The 16,132-nt window shown below is 43.5% G+C and overlaps 1 protein-coding gene across 1 annotated transcript in view; it reads left to right on the forward strand.

The window, feature by feature from the left end:
* Positions 1-15,365, forward strand: part of SLA2 (Src like adaptor 2) — a 39,808-nt gene extending 24,443 nt beyond the window's left edge. Inside the window, exons 5-8 of the mRNA XM_027867303.1 lie at positions 1,002-1,105; positions 13,090-13,239; positions 14,294-14,426; positions 14,963-15,365. Coding sequence (XP_027723104.1) covers positions 1,002-1,105; positions 13,090-13,239; positions 14,294-14,426; positions 14,963-15,107 — 532 coding nt within the window. The 3' untranslated portion in view covers positions 15,108-15,365. The remainder of the gene's footprint in view (positions 1-1,001; positions 1,106-13,089; positions 13,240-14,293; positions 14,427-14,962) is intronic.
* Positions 15,366-16,132: the final 767 nt, after the last annotated feature.

The following is a 16,132-nucleotide window of genomic DNA, read 5'->3' on the forward strand; positions in this document are numbered from 1 at the left end:
AAAAGTGCATATTATCAGAATTAATGTTTTGTTATAAAGAACTGTATGCAGAAAAGTGTATTTTCAGCAATCTCTAGCAAAAGATTACAGTTTTTGGTGGTTGTGAGAACTTAACCCCCTATTTCCCATAGGTCCAATATATCAATATTTGTGTTTTTAACTCCATTTTCTAGGAAAGTTACCCCCAGGAAAACTGAAGATTGACTATCCTTATAACAGACCCTCCTCCAAGCTGAAAGCCATTGCCCTCAAGAGTTTATGGCCTAAGTAACCCAAGTGAACCCAGTGGTTCAGGGTTGCCATAACCTACTTTTAAGTTAATTTAGGCTTTGCTCCCCAAAGACTATAATTCTCAGAAGATTCATGGAACCAAAGAATGTCAGAGCTAAAAGGGACCTTAGTTCAAACTCTTATTTTACAAATCTGAAAAATGAAGCCTGGAGGCATGTAGTTACTCAATGCCAAAGCCAGGGCTCAAACCTAGAGTAAATGAATTGGCTCCTGGGCTGGGCCAGCCCCATCATTCCACCAGTTCAGGATTATTTCTCCCACAGGGACACTGGGGATGGTTTCAACAAGGCATGACTAATGACACAAAGGTCAAGGGCAGGAGTGTTCCCAAACTCTCTACCTCCCTTGTTGTGGGTCTCTCCATTAATTTACCTAAATCTTTCTCAGGTGTATTTGTGTTCCCCTGCTGGGTAAATCTGGCCTTCCTTCCAATTATACTACACTTTGCCTTTTTGTGGGTGCGGAGGGAGGGAATTTGTCAAATCTTTGACAAAACATACTATGTCTAACCATCACTCCCTTTCTATTTGCCTGTGTACATCTCCCATCCCTAGTTCAAATTTCTTGTCCTGGGAAGACATACGAGGGAAGTGGATAGGGATAGGAGGGGAAAGGGGAAAGAGAAGGCCAATCAAGATACACCAACAACCTCGGGCTCAACCACTGAATGGGCTATTTCAGTGTCTTGACTTTCCCTCCTCCTTTCCCAGCTGGCTGTATGAAGGCCTGAATCGAGAGAAAGCAGAGGATCTCCTACTTCTCCCCAGCAACCACGGAGGGTCCTTCCTGATCCGGGAGAGTCAGACCAGGAGAGGTACAGACCATAGAGGCTGGGACTGGGGCAAGACCCAGTGTCCTGGAGTTGAAGCCGGGTTGGACTGGGCTACAGTAGCTGAATTACAGTATGGTTTTAAAGTAGAAATCGCTTCTCCCCCACCCCCAAGGCTATAATTAAGTGTGGATATAAATTATATAGTTATAGATATATACATATACATATATACATACATACATACATATACACGTACCTACGTACGTACATATAGGCATATATTTTCCCTAACAAATTCTACACCTGATCTTTGTTTTCATGTTTGTTCACATCTCTTATTTCCTATCCCTCCTGACTCCTCTAGTTTACTTCTACCCACTACCTTGCCCTCCTATTACTTGGCCTCTCCCCCCTCCAAGGATCCCTTCCCTATCCTCTCATTCCCATAAATCTAAACACCTTTCTCTGCCCCTCTTTAACTTATTCCCTCGCCCTCCCCCTAAAGATCCCCCCCTTATCCAGAGAAATTGCTTTTTAAAGTGTCCCACTTTCCAAGTGTCCAGAGTTTGACAAAGAATTCAGTTTGATCCAATAAGCATTTATTAAGAGCCTGCTATGTGCCAGATACTGTGCTAGGCCTTGGAGATCTAACAAAAAAAAAAAAAAGTGAAATAATCACTGCCCTTGAGGAAACAATAATGAGAGGGAACAACACCTACACAGGTAAGTAAATAGAAAATATATAAAAAGATGACAGTTCCAAGTTCAATCATCGTATGAGTCAGTTATCTTGTCTCTCTATACGGCCACAGATGCTAATCATAACCTTGGTAACCTGAACTGATACTGATTCACAGCTTTAGCTACAAGGATACTGGATCAGAGGGTATGGATGATTTGATGAAGCTCCATCTGACTACAGGAGGGGAAAGAAAGGAAGGAAGGAAGAAGGGAAGGGAAGAAAGAGAGAAAAAGGAGCGAGGGAGGAACAGAGGAAGGAAGGAAGGAAAGAAGAAGGGAAGGGAAGAAAAAGAGAAAGAAAGAGAAGAGGGAGAGAGGGAGGAACAGAGGGAGGAAGGATGGATGGATGGATGGATGGATGGATGGATGGAAGGAAGGAAGGAAGGGAGGGCGGGAGGGAGGAAGCCAAGACATTGGTTCTACTGAGGGCAGTTAGTGTAACAACTTTGAAATCAATCAATGGATAAGCATTTATTAAATAACTACTACGTGGCCAACACTGTTCTAGCGATACAACCAACAAACATGAAATAGTCCCTATCTTCAAGAAGAAAGACAACATTTACGTTAATAAGCATAACCCTGGCTCAGAGGGACAATTGTATGGGACGCTCCTCATTGGTGAAGATCAATCTTCTGCACCTGTGTGAGGGGCAGGGCGGACTTGGAAAAGCATGATAGGAGAGATCTCTTTTCATTCTCTTCAGTTGCTTCTGGCCTCCAGCTTCAAGAGAGAAGCTGGAAAATGACACCCCACTTCATAACTGTATACAAGATAGATGCCAACAAAAAGGGGGAGAGTGAGGTGGGGCAGGGGAAGGCACCAGCCCTTGGGGAATCAGGAAAGGGAAGGAAAGAAGGATTCCAGGAGGCAGAGGTGATGAGGGAATGCATTCCAGGCAGGGATACAGCCCAAAAGTATGGAGATGAGAGATGGAGTGTTGTATTTAAGGGACAGCAAGAAGGCTGGTTTGACTAGACCAAAGACTGTGGAAAGGAGAGTAATATATAATAAGGCTGGAAAGGTGAGTCTTTATATTGGATCCAAGATGTTTGAGAGTTTGTTTGTTGGGAAACGTGAAATGATCAGACCTCTTTAGGAAAATCACTTTTAGTACCTCCAAGATCTCAGAAAGGAATGTTTTATCCTCAGAAGACTAGCACCATGGTTATAATGAAAGAGACTCTAGACTTAGATTTTGATTTTTTAAAATCTTTCTTTAAAAAATAAATTTTTTGATATGTTTTGTTTTTCCATCACCTAGATTTCTTCCCATATCTACTTCTCTTTTCCCTCCTAAAGAGCTATCTCTTACAAAAGGAACTTATTTTAAAAAAAATGGAGGGGAAAAAAATCAGCAAAACCCATCAACACAATGAAAAAAAAAATTGACATTATATGCAACATTCCACAGCTGTGGAATGTTGTGACCTGTGGTTCCACCTGATTTTCCCCAGCCCCCTTGCAAACAGAGCGATGGGTCTTCTCATCTCTTCTTTGGGGCCAAACTTGTTCTTTATGTCTTGGAGACAATCAATTTTGATCCATTTGCATTGTTACAGATATTATGTATATTGTTTTCCTGGTTCTTCTCACTTTACTTTGCATCAGTTCACATAAGTCTTTCCATGCATCTCCATAATCATCCTGCTCATTGTTTCTTCTAGCACAGTAATACCCCATTATATAAATGAACCACAATTTGTTTAGTCATTCCCTACTTGATTGACATCCGCTTGGCTTCCATTTCTTTGCTACAACAAAAACTGATGCTAGAAATATTTTGATGTATATGGTGGGGCTTCCCTTCTGTCAGTCACCTCCTTGAGTATATTCTAGCTGGGATTCTAATGTTTGGTGTGACTTTAAGTCTTTTCATCTCTCTATGTTTCCGTTTTCCCAACTGTAAAAAGGAGTGGACTAGACTAGATGATTCTATCCAGATTTAAAGAATATGGTTTTCTGTGACCTTCTGCTGCCTTTGCCCCCACACCAAACCAAAGAGCCCGAGTCTATTTAACCCCCACCATGATTCGAGGTTGTAAAAGTCAAATCTCAATTATCTTGGCTTCTCTGCTTCTCCCTCATAAGAGAGAACAAGGATGAAACTCCACGCTTCCTTTGGAGCAGTTCTGGAAGATAACATTGAAGCCTACCTAATCTGGTTTGAGATTTTGCTGTAGATTTTTTAGCGAGCCAGAAACTTTCAGAAAGATCCAGAATCATCCCTTCTTGAACTTCTTTGAAAAAACTTTGCCTGAAGCTAAACCCTCCCATTTCCTCATTTCTTCATTGAAATAATATACTTGACATCCCACTGCTTTTTTTTTTTCTCTCCTACTTAAAGCATTGCTTGCAACCCAGTTCACTAAACATTTAGGAACATTACCTTCCTCATTCCCTACTACAAATCTTCAAATAACCCTGGACCCTCACATACCTTATAAATTATCAAATAAGACCTGCTGTCCTATTTCCTGTTCCTTATCTCAAGCAAAGGCAGTGAGATGGCTCAGTGGATAGACCACCGGGCCTGGAGTCAGGGAAGACCTGAGTTCATATCTGGCCTCAGACATTTACTAGCTGTGTGACCCTGGGCAAGTCACTTAACCTTGGTTTGCCTTAATCCACTAAAGAAGGAAATGGTAAACCACTTCAGTATCTTTGCCAAAAAAATGCCATGGACAGTACTTTCCACGGAGTTAGGAAGAGTTGGACGTGACTGAACAACTACCTTAGGCAAGAGATTATTTGCAAGGCTTAGTTAAGATCACCCTTACAGTATCTTTCCAAAAGAATCACTGTCAACTGAAGGCAGGACATGAAGAGGGTACTCTGGTAACTATATTGTAATGGTTTTTCCTTCAGATTCTTACATGTCCTAATGTAAACTGTGACCCAAAATGTCTTTGGACTCACATGGACGATAATCCAAGACAGCAAGCAATCTGATACAGGTTATACATGTACAACCCATGACATATTTTAAAGTTTAATCTGCATTATTAATATTTTCTCCATCACTCAGGGATGGGGAATCCACGGTCTCAAGGCCACATGTGGCCTTCTAGGTCCTTGGGTGCAGCCTTTTGCCTGAGTCCAAGTTTTATAAAACAAATCCTTTTATTAAGGGGATTTGTTCTGTGAAGTTTGGATTCAGTCCAAGGGCCACACTTGAAGACCTAGAGGGCCACTGTGGCCTCGAGGCCGCGGTTCCCCACTTCTGCCTAGACAATCAACAACAAAAACAAAAACACATAATTTGTAGCATTTGCCAATTTCCAAGACATAAATGCTCAACCTAAAAATTTAACAATGGGATGAGAGCCTTAGGAACTGGCTCCAGGGTACCCCCGCATCCTGGGCGAGTGGCTTAACCTTTCAGTTTCCCAGGTACCTTTCTAACACTATTGTAGAAGTGACAGCATTTCTATCTGCATGGGTAGAACCAGTCAATAATGCGCTTGTCAGTCAGTAAGCATTTATTAAGCACCTACCACATGGCAGGCAGTGTGCTAAGTGCTGGGTATACAAAAAGAGACAAAAGGACAGTCCTTGCCCTCAAGGGGTTCACAATCTGACAAGGGAGACAATGAGCAAGCAAATATGTACAAATAAGCTAGACACAGGATAAACAGGAAATCATTAACAGAGGGAAGCACTGGAATTAAGAGGGGCTGGGGAAGGCTTCTAGAAGAAGATAGGATTTTAGTTGGGACTTAAAGGAAGTCAGGAGGCAGAGATGAGGAGGGAGAACATTCTAGACATGGGGGACAGCCAGAGAAATGCCTGGAGCCAAAGATGGAGTGCAGAGGAGAAAGGGGGGTGCATTGGAGAGATGTTGCAAAGGTGAAATCAGCAGGCCTTGGCAACAGCTTGGATGTGGGGGGTCAGAGACAGTGAGGAGTCCAGAATGACTCCTGGGTTGGGAGCCTGAGGGACTGGGAGGATGATGATGATGTCCTCTGCAGTAACAGGAAAAGTGAAGAGGGTCTGGGGAAAAATTAATGAGTTTTGTTTTGGACGTATTGAATTTAAGACGTCTACTGGATGTCCAGTTTTAGATGTCTGAAAGGCGGTTGGGGATGCGAAATTGGAGGTCAGCGGAGAAACTGGAGCAGGAAAGTTACTGTCTTCCACTGCATAATCATCACAGATTTTATGCCAACATTTTTTTTTGCAAAAAAGTGGGATGTGACCATTATGTGAAGCTTTTTAAAATGTGTCAATATTACTTAAAAAATAATTTATTACTAAACTATCTTTGGTACAAGATTAATAGGCACAGAATACTCGTGAATATACGTAAAAATCGAATACTGACCACTGAGAATTCTAGGGTGGCTCACAATGCACAAGAGATAAATGCGTATCTATATGCCACTGGTGAATACATTGCTGCTCTGTTTACCTTTTAAGCAGTGTGACAAACAGAATTATACTAAGGGACAATTACCTGATGAAAGGTTATAAACCAATTCTGGGGCTGGAAAAAAAACAACAACAGGGTACAGCAATTATGCTGTGACGATTATGCAGTGAAATACGGTGGATTTGAGAATCATCAGCATGGAGATGGTAGCGAAATCCATGGTAGCCGGTGACATCACCAAGTGAAACAGACTAGTGGGAGAAGAGAAGAAGGCCCAGGACAGAACCCTGAGGGACACCTGTAGTTGGAGGGCAGGATCTAGAAGAGGACATAGCCAAGGAGACAGAGAAGTAGAAGGAGAACCAGGGAAGGATGGAGTCCTGAAGACCTAGAAAGGAGAGTTGTATTAAGGAGACAGTAATCAACAGTATCAAAGGGGTCAAGGAGAATAAGGATGGAGAAAAAGTTGGTAGAAGAAACTTCTACCTACAAGTTCCCTAGACTGATGAAATCACAGATCCAGCCCTGCCCCCACTGCAAAAAAACCCCAGTCATAATAGCTTTTTTTTTAAGCTGTTATATTACTTTATTGATTAATATTGAGCTTTTAGTCAACTAAAGCCCCCAGGGCCTTTTCAACAGGCTACCCTGAACCTGCACTTGTATAATTGACTTTTTAAACCTAAGTACAAGACTTCTACCTTTGCTCCTAGATCAGAGGTAGGGAACCTGTGGCCTCCAGGCCACATGTGGCCCTCTAGGTCCTCAAGCGTGGCCCTTTGACTGGATCCAAACTTCATAAGTTTGGCCACATGTGGCCTTGAGGCCATAAGTTCCCTACCCCTGCCCTAGACTCTACATTTCCCCCTAGTTTCCTGGGTTATTTGTATTCTAATAGAGAACTGGTGACTCCAAAGGAATGATTTTCAACTGGGATATGAAGTACCAGGAGAGAATGGGTCAGATAACTGAAGGAGCTAGGTGGCACACTGAGCCTGGAGTCAGAAAGACCTGAGTTCAAATCCAACCTCAAGCATTTATTAGCTGTGTCACCCTGGGCAAGTCACTTAACTTCTGTCTGCCTCAACTTCCCCAACTGGAAAATAGAGATAATAATAGCATTGACTTCTCAAGTTTGTTGTGAGGATCAAATGAGATAATATTTGTAAAGTGACCAGCACATAGTAAGCACCATATAAATGTTAGCTATTATTATTATAATATTTGGGGGTTAGGGCACTGCCCTTTAGATCACATATACTTTGCCATAGAAAATCAATCTTATTTTGATAAATTGACTTATTTATTGCTTCACCTGCTTTCTTCACCTCAACAAATCTTTTTTTTTTTTTTAACCTGCTGTTTTACAGTTGAGGGATAGGAGGAGGAACCTTGTCTGTTTAGAAATCAACAGCAACAACTTACTTGCTAGGTCAGGGGCCCTGGAGGAGATGGGCCTGTGCAGCTGGGGGAGTGGGGGTGGAGGATGAGGAGAGAAGTAAGTAAGTGTATGTGCCAAGAGACCAATCAGTATACAAACAGGAAACCACAGGGCTCCTCTAGCTGAGATCCCAGGTGCCACTAAAGAGAGATAAAGGCCCACAGATGGTCCCCAAGCAGACAAGGTGCCCCTGGAAGGGGAGAAACCAGAGAAAGTACTGAGAGCTCTCTTTTCCATTGCTTGGACACTTAAACACATATACCCTGACTCGCTTGGCCACTCCACATGCACAAAAATATCCTTACTCCCTTGGACACAAACTCTCTTTCTTTCTCTCTCTCTCTCTCTTTTTCTCTTTCTCTTTCTCTGCCTCTGTCTCCCTCTCCTCCTTCTTCTCTCTCATTTTTTTGCTTCACCTGCTTTCTTCACCCCAACAAAGCTTTTTCTTAACCTCCTTTCCCTCCTTCCCCTCTTCCCTTCCCTCTCTCCCCCTCCCTCCCTCTCCTTATCCCCCTTTCCTCTTCCCAGAGTTCAGAACCCTTGGGCAGATCAATGGTGACTAGGAGGGGGAGGCAGGCTTGCTTCACGTGCCTGCCCTGGGCCTTGATTCGGCCTTTGCTGCCTCAGGGACAGTTTCCAGAGGCGGTGCCACGGTCATGCTCTCCCTGATCACCTCAGAGTTTAGAGGCAGCATCATCAGTATTGTCATTGACAAGCAGATTCAGCCCAGTCTGCGTCAAAGTCTAGTCTTGGGGGCTAGAAGAACGAGGTTATGTGATCCCTGCCCTCCCAGGGGGGTTGGAGACAGGAAAGAAACATGAAACCATAGTGGACCCGGGGAAACTTAGATGGGCAAATGCAGAGTGAAGTAAGCAGAGCCCGGAAAACAATATGCATGATGAGCACAACTGTCGAAGTGGAGAGAACAGCAGTGGCCACAGAACAATTGAAACTGAACGATCAATTTTAGACACCCGCCCTGCCCCCCCCCCCAAAAGTCAAAGACTTGAGAAACCTTCTCTTTCTGACTTCTTTGCAGAGATTGGGGACCATGGGTATGCCACACTACCTGTGATGTTAGATTTTTTGTATAGGTTAGTTTTTTGGTTTTTTTTTTTTTTTTTGACTAGGCAATAGGGTTAAGTGACTTGCCCAGGGTCACACAGCTAGTGTTATGTGTCCAAGGCTGGATTTGAACTCAGGTCCTCCTGAATCCAGGGCTGGTGCTCTATCTACTGCACCACCTAGCTACCCCTGTATTGGTTAGTTTGCTAAAGTGTTCCTCTTTTTGTTTTATTCTTTGTTATGAGGGATGGTTCTCCTGGAGGAAGCAGAAGGGAAGAGTATATTGGGAAATGTAGGTGATTTCAAGATGAAAGATGTCAATGCAAATTTTTTTTTTTTTAACACATACCAGGCTGTACCCAGCCTAAATGCCACAGGAATATAAAGGGAGCAGTGACTGCTTAGGGCTGGAGTACTCAGGAAAGGCTTTATGGAGAAGGCAGGATTTGATCTGGGCCTCACAGGAGGTGTGGTAACCAAAAAAATTAATGAGGACTTGAGAGGCATGGCTTTCAGCAATAAGGAAGTGGTAGACCTACTGTACCATTTCCTGGTTAGACCACATCTTTTCATAGACTCAGAGCTAAAATGGATCTCAGAGGCTACCTAGTTCAACCCCTTCTCACTTAACAGATGAATGATGAGGCTCATGAAGGACGAGTGACTTGCCCTGGGTTCACACAGGCAGTAAGAAGAAGAGGTAGGATTTGAGCCAGGATCCCCTGACTCCAAAGTCAGCGTTCTTTCCATTGTACCACAAAGGGGTCTTTTATTCAGTTCTAGGCACCAGAGCTCAGGAAGGACATTGATAAGTTGGAGCGTAGTCAGAGGAGGGGCTACCAGAATGATGGAGAGCCTCAAGTCTCTGCCATGTGAGGAATGGTTAAAGTAACAGGACCTGTTTAGTGGGTGGAAGAGAAGACTGGGGGAACCAGGGACGTCATGGGGAAGAGAGATTAGGCTGGTTCTGTTTAGCCCCGGGGCAGAAGCAAGAACAATGATTAGGAATTCCTACAAAGAAAATTCAGGCTCCAAATCAGGAAAAACTTCTTAACAATTACAACTGTCTTAAAGTGTAATGGGGGCAGGTGGGTGGCCCAGTGGAGAGAGTACCAGGCCTGGAGTCAGGAAGACTCATCTTCACGAGTTCAAATCCAGCCTCAGAGAATTACTAGCTGTTCGACCCTGGGCAAGTCACTTTAACCCTATTTGCCTCAGTTTCTTCATCTGTAAAATGAACTGGAGTAAGAAATGGCAAAACACTCCAGTGTCCTTGACAAGAAAACCCCAAATGAGGTCACGAAGAGTCAGATGCAACTGAAAACCACTGGACAGCAACAACAGATATACCCTTCCCCTTCTCCAAACCCACTAAGCCATCCCTTCTAACCAAGAAAAACAATTAAGCAAAACCCATTTGATACAACAGTCACATCTGATAACACATGCAGCATTCTGTACCCAAAGTCCTCATCTCCAGGGATGTCCCAGAGCCAGCTAGTACTGGCTTTAGATGATTATTAAATTATCAGCGAGAGCATTTACACCTCAGAAATAAGCCAGGCACAAATCATGGCATGATTTTTTTTATATTGTCTACACTTAAGAAAATGGAGAAAATGTCAAGTATTTTAAACTTAAAAATATGTTATGTAAACTTTTTCCCCCCTGGAGAACCAGTTGTTAAATAGTTACCAGGATACCCTGGCTGCCTCTCCTAGGACATGAGGGAGGCGCATTTCTTCATCCCTTCTCCGAGGTGAAGATTAGTCTTGGGTTCATTTTAGCTTTCTTTTCAATTACATGACTTATGTATTGATTGTGTATTTTGCTTTCCTGTTTCTGCTTAAGTCTTTTCATATTTCTCTGGATTCCTCATATGCCTCATTATTTATGGCAAAATAATTACATCAGTATACCATAATCTGTTTAGTCATTCCCCAATTTATGGGTATCCCACTTTGTCTCCAAAATTTGTTTTACTATCACAAAAGGTGCAGGTATGAATACTTTTGTTTTGGTCTTTCACCTTCTTGGAGTAAATGCTCAGCAGAAGATCTTGGGGTTTGTCAACAGAATTTTAAATGTAGTCCGGATAGTACCAGTCTCTAACCTGTGAATACCTGGAGCCGCACAAAGCAGGCCAGAGACAAGAGTGCCAGAAACAAGTAGTTTTATTAATTACTTTCAGAGTGAGGAATGCTCTACGTGCTGGCGTAAAGTCACAGGATATATACATAAATCACAAGTGGGAAAGGGGGGGGGGGGAAGTGGATTACAAACAATCATTTCCAGGGTCTGAGTGGTTTCCCATGACAAGCAGGACAATACAGGTGTTCTGGAGTCCTGAGGAAACAGTATTGTTTCAAGTCTCTGGGGGTCATTACTTGGAGGGTCACAGAACCAGGGTTCTGCCATGAGAACAGGTTCTATAATCGCTTCACTTAATGTACACAGGCATAGGAATGTAGTGATTGTGAGAGCATTGTCAAGGGTTTGATTGATCATTTCAAGCTGCACTGTAAGCATCTGACTCCCAAGCCAGAAGAGGCAACTCTGAGAAATCTAAATTATTAATATATTCACTATACATATTATATCAATTAATATGAAAATCATAATCCCCTTCCTAGATTAAAATATTTCCTCAACCATTTCTCTGGCTTAACTTCAAATTATTGTCCAGAGGGATTGTAACAATTCACAGCTCCACCAACAGTGTATTAGTGTGCCTGTCTTCCTGTAGCTGCCTGCTTTTAGAAATGGCTCTTTTCCAAAAACAAGTTGTTAGTGGCCGATTGATCCCTGGCTGCTAAAAGAACCTTTTCAGAAATTCGAAGTTGCCGATTCAATTCAATCATAGATAATTAAGAAGTATCTGCTGAATCAAATGGACCCTGACAATTCTAAAGTTTAAGCAGGATAACCCAGGAGGAGTAAAATCAAAATTTTCCCTAAAATTGAGGACAAAGTCTTTTGCCCAAAATTTTGTGAAGCCACTCAATGGGAAATGATAAGAGTAAAGACCTAGGAGGGGATGCTGAAAATGAAGAGAAGGTGGTATAGTTATAATGACCAATGTTTGCTCAGGAATAACTCAGAATGGTAACTATACCTCCCCCTTTCGTAGAGAAGTGGTGGACTCTGGGTGCGTAGCCTGTCAGAAGAGGGTCACTGTGTTGATTTTTCTTGATGGTTTTACTTTCTTACAAGGGTAGGTTCACTGGATGGAGAGAGAGTATATTAGAAAGAGGCTACCAAATAAAAACGAAGGGTATAAATAAAACTTTGGGGGGGGGGGTGAGGTGGGGTAGAGATGAAGCTTTGGTAAGTGCTAAAGAAACCATTGAAAAAGTTTTCAATCACCAAGTACTTACTGGACCTACTGAGTAGCCAGCCCAGATTTAGGCTGGGGAAAGTAGGAAAATCTTACAGCATGGCCTCAGTTTCCCCAGTTGTAAAATGGAGGTTGGCATTAAATTTTAGGATGTTGTATTCCTCTTTATAGTCTAGCTGGGAAGTCACCTCTAGAGGCCTCTCATAGAACATAGATTTTCAAACCTAGAAAAGACCTTGCAGAATCAAATCTAAATCTCTTCATTTTACAAAAGAGGAAAGTGAGGACCAGAAAAGTTCAGTGACTTTGCCAAAGTTCGTGACAGCTGGGGATAGAAAGCAGGTTTTCTGTCTCCCAGGCCAGGATAATTTTCTACTACCCCCATGTAGCCCCTCAGGTAACAAAACTGATGAAGAGAATTTGGACTGACTGAATCATCCTCTTTCCTCTGTCCTAAATAAAGGTCGTCATGTTAACCCAGCAGTCAACACTTGCTTGTGTGGGTCCAGCTGGGAAGGGAACTCCAGACACAGGAGTGTCCTGGAGACATAAGGTCTCCTTAGGGATGTGACTCATCATTGGGCAACAGGTGTCTCTTCTCCCAATTATCCAAACCTTGGTGGGGACATTTAATAACTTTCCTCAAAAATACTTTACCAAAATCAGAAAATTTTCTTCAAAAATTTATTTCATAAAAAAAAATTTCATTCAGCAGGGTTGTTTCTTCTTTGTTTAGTTTTGCTTTGCTTTGTATGCCCAGAGCTTAGCACAATTCCTGGCACACAGTAGATGCTTAATAAATGTTAGTTGACTGACAAAACAGCTCTAGCCCAACCTAATCTTCTTCCATAATCACAACCAATTCTTCATGGTTTTCAGTTGAGTTAGGGACCCAGCTATGAGTCCTTTCCTGTTCCTCTCCTGACCCTGTGTCTACCTAAGGTCAGCAGTCCCCATGCTAACTATCAGGGCTTGGAGGCATTTTTGTAGCTAGCTGGAGAAGGGTATGGAGCCCTAGGCTCACCCCCACGGACCTCAGGGGTTTCCTCCTTCACCTTATCTCCTATAGGTGCTTACTCCCTGTCGGTTAGGCTGAGCCGCCCCACCTCTCGGGATGTAGTCAGACACTACAGGATTCATCGCCTGGAGAATGGATGGTTCTACATCTCTCCCCGTTTCACCTTCCCCTCACTCCAAGCCCTGGTGGACCATTACACAGGTACGGGGTTGTATCCAACGTTTGGGCAAGCCAGCTGTGTGGTCAGGATACCCTCGGACACAGAAAGAAGGGGAAGAAAGATCTCGGACACCATCCCAACCAGATGCAGTCAGTCCTTTTTCCTTTCCACGCCCTATCCCCCAGGAAAATCTGTTGAGAAGCATAGAATGCTGGACAGAGTTCTGGACTTGGGATTCCAAGTACCTTGGTTCTAATCCTGGGTCTGACAGTAAATGGCACCTAGAGCTAAGGAAGATCTGAGTTCAAATCCTGCCTTAGATACTTAGTAGCTTATTTTCCTTACTTACCTCATGGAGTTCTTTTAAGAACAAATGAAATAACATATATAAAATGCTTCATAAACCTGAAAGTGCTATGTGGATGCTAAGTGTTTATTATTATTATCTTAATTGACCTTGGGCAATTTTCTTCCCCATTCTGGGCCTCAGTTTACTCCTCTGTAGGATGAGTTAGACTAGAGGACCTGTGAAGGTCCTTTTAATTCACATTCTGTCGCTCTTAAATTCCTAGCTGGCAAAGTGATTTAGTTCCCATGGAATCTGTTTTAACAGACCTCTTTCTCCAGAGTGGCTGTACATTTCAGGGGAAGATCCATCTGACACTGCCTGAGATGTGTTTGCAGTGTGGGGGTGGGGGTGGAGGTCATCATCATCTGGGGAAGGAGGGTGACCAGTGGGTTGGTATTCCTTCTAACCCCAAATTGCCTTAATATGTCTAACATATAAACAGTAAGCGATGATAATCATTAGTTTTAGACTGTCAGACATGGAAGGGACCCTTAAAATCTGAATACCATTCACTGTGGAAGAGCCAGGATTGCAACCTAAGTCCAATTTCTAGGCCAGGTCTCTTTCTACAGCACTAATATTATGACTCATATTTTTTGTCCTGGGATCCTGAAAATGATGCAGACAGGCCCAGGCAGGACCAGCTGGTCACGCCCTGAGAGCAGGAAAGGCTTCGTCCTGGGCCAGGGGGATGGATGGTGGCTAAGCAGGATCTGGGGGAGTGACATGGGCTAGCTCTTCCACAGAGATGGCAGATGATCTCTGCTCCCTGCTGAAGGACCCCTGTGCCTTTCATCGAGTGGGCCTACTTCCTTCGAAGAATATCCCACCACCAGTGTCTGTTCAGAGCCCAGCTCTTGACTGGAAAGAAGTGGACAGGTAAGAAGCACTCCTGACTGCAAGGCTATCTCTGAGGCTAGAGGAGAGGTGCTGGACCCTGGGGAGGTTCACAGTCTAGATGGGGAAAGAGTTTACGTGCAGGAAACAATCCAATGGGATAGAATCAATGCTAAAAACTATCAGGTGCTAGAATAGTTAGGGAAGACTTGTTGGAGGTGGGACTTAGCTGAGCCTTAAAGGGCAGACAGAAATGTAATAGGTGGAATAGTAGGAAGACATTCCAAATATGGGATAGCACAGGCACAGTAATAGGAATCTCATTCAGAGAAGTGATGAGACGTTGCAATGGGTGGCACAGAGTAGGCACTTAATATGTTGAGAGACCAGGGATCAGACTGGATACATAAAGGGAAGGCCAAATGATGGAAGGCCTTAAATGAAAGAGACATTTGGGCAGTAGGGAAGTGTAGTAGGTTCCTAAGCCTTAGTATGAGCAAAATTTAAGTGACATGAAATGTGAAGCATGTGGAAGACATCAATGATTCCTGATCTTATTCTCTCCTCTTTCCACACAGCTCGCTCTTGTTCTCAGAGGTGTCCTCAGGTGACACATGTCCCATTAGTGCAGGGCTCCGAGAGGCAATTGGCACCTATATCAGCATGACTGAGGACCCATCATTGGACATCAGTGGCCAGGGGAGACTCAAGAAGGGGAATTAGGGCCAAAGTACTTGGAAGACATTCTCCTGGGCCCCCCTTCTCTGTTCACTTTGGAGAAGTGATATGCAAGGGCTCTTTGGGCAGACCTTCTTTAAGGGCATTTCCTCTTCCCATGTGGCCTCATAGGCACTGCAGCCCTCTCCTGGCCATTACTCAACTGGAACTGTACCAAAGCCCAAGACAAAAAGAGTAAAATCACTCCCACAAAATCACAATTGGAGTTGACTCCAATGCTTTCATTAAAAAATTCTCCTTCCATCTTCTTGTGGGGCTTGGGCCCTCCATCCTGGGTGAAATTAGTAGCCAGTTCCCCACAGGTTTCCGGACTTGAGATAAGCACCAAGAAGGCTGCCTGAGAATCTAAGTGGACAAGTTCCAACACAACTTAAAAACCAGTCTCAATGTAATGGTGAAAATCTTCAGCTTCCTAAGTTTGTAATTTTTGTCTCCCAAAGAGAGCCAGTCCCATTCTCCTTCAGCAGAGGGCTCCCTTCCACACCCTCCCTGCCTAAACTGCTCCATCTGGGGCCTCTTCCTGTCTTTTGTTTTTGGTCACTGTCCCCTCTCTGTGACCCATCTATCATTTCTGCCTGGTCTTCCTTCCTCCTCTGGGCTGGTTTCCATTAGTATTCTCCGAGATGGGGGAGATGGAGGTGATCACATCACTAGCCTTACTGACAGGCTCTTCTGCCATCTTGTGGGCAGAAATGCAACTGCTACTATCTGAGCCTTTATCAAGGCTTTTGTTAGGATCACTGACTTACCTATAGGACTTCATATCCTAAAGGCAGGAACAGAGTGTCTCACCAATTTTATTCTACCCAAAGCTTGACTCAGGGCTCACATTAAGAATGTATAGGTGAGGGGCAGCTAAGTGGCACAATGGATAAGGCACTGGCCCTGGATTCAGGAGGACCTGAGTTTGAATCCGGCCTCAGACACATAATACTTACTAGCTGTGTGACCCTGGGCAAGTCACTTAACCCCATTGCCTAGCCAAAAAAAAGTATAGGTGAGAAAAATGC

The sequence above is a fragment of the Vombatus ursinus genome, unplaced genomic scaffold, assembly GCF_900497805.2.
Source record: "Vombatus ursinus unplaced genomic scaffold, bare-nosed wombat genome assembly UNPS02014785.1, whole genome shotgun sequence".
Taxonomy (NCBI): domain Eukaryota; kingdom Metazoa; phylum Chordata; class Mammalia; order Diprotodontia; family Vombatidae; genus Vombatus; species Vombatus ursinus.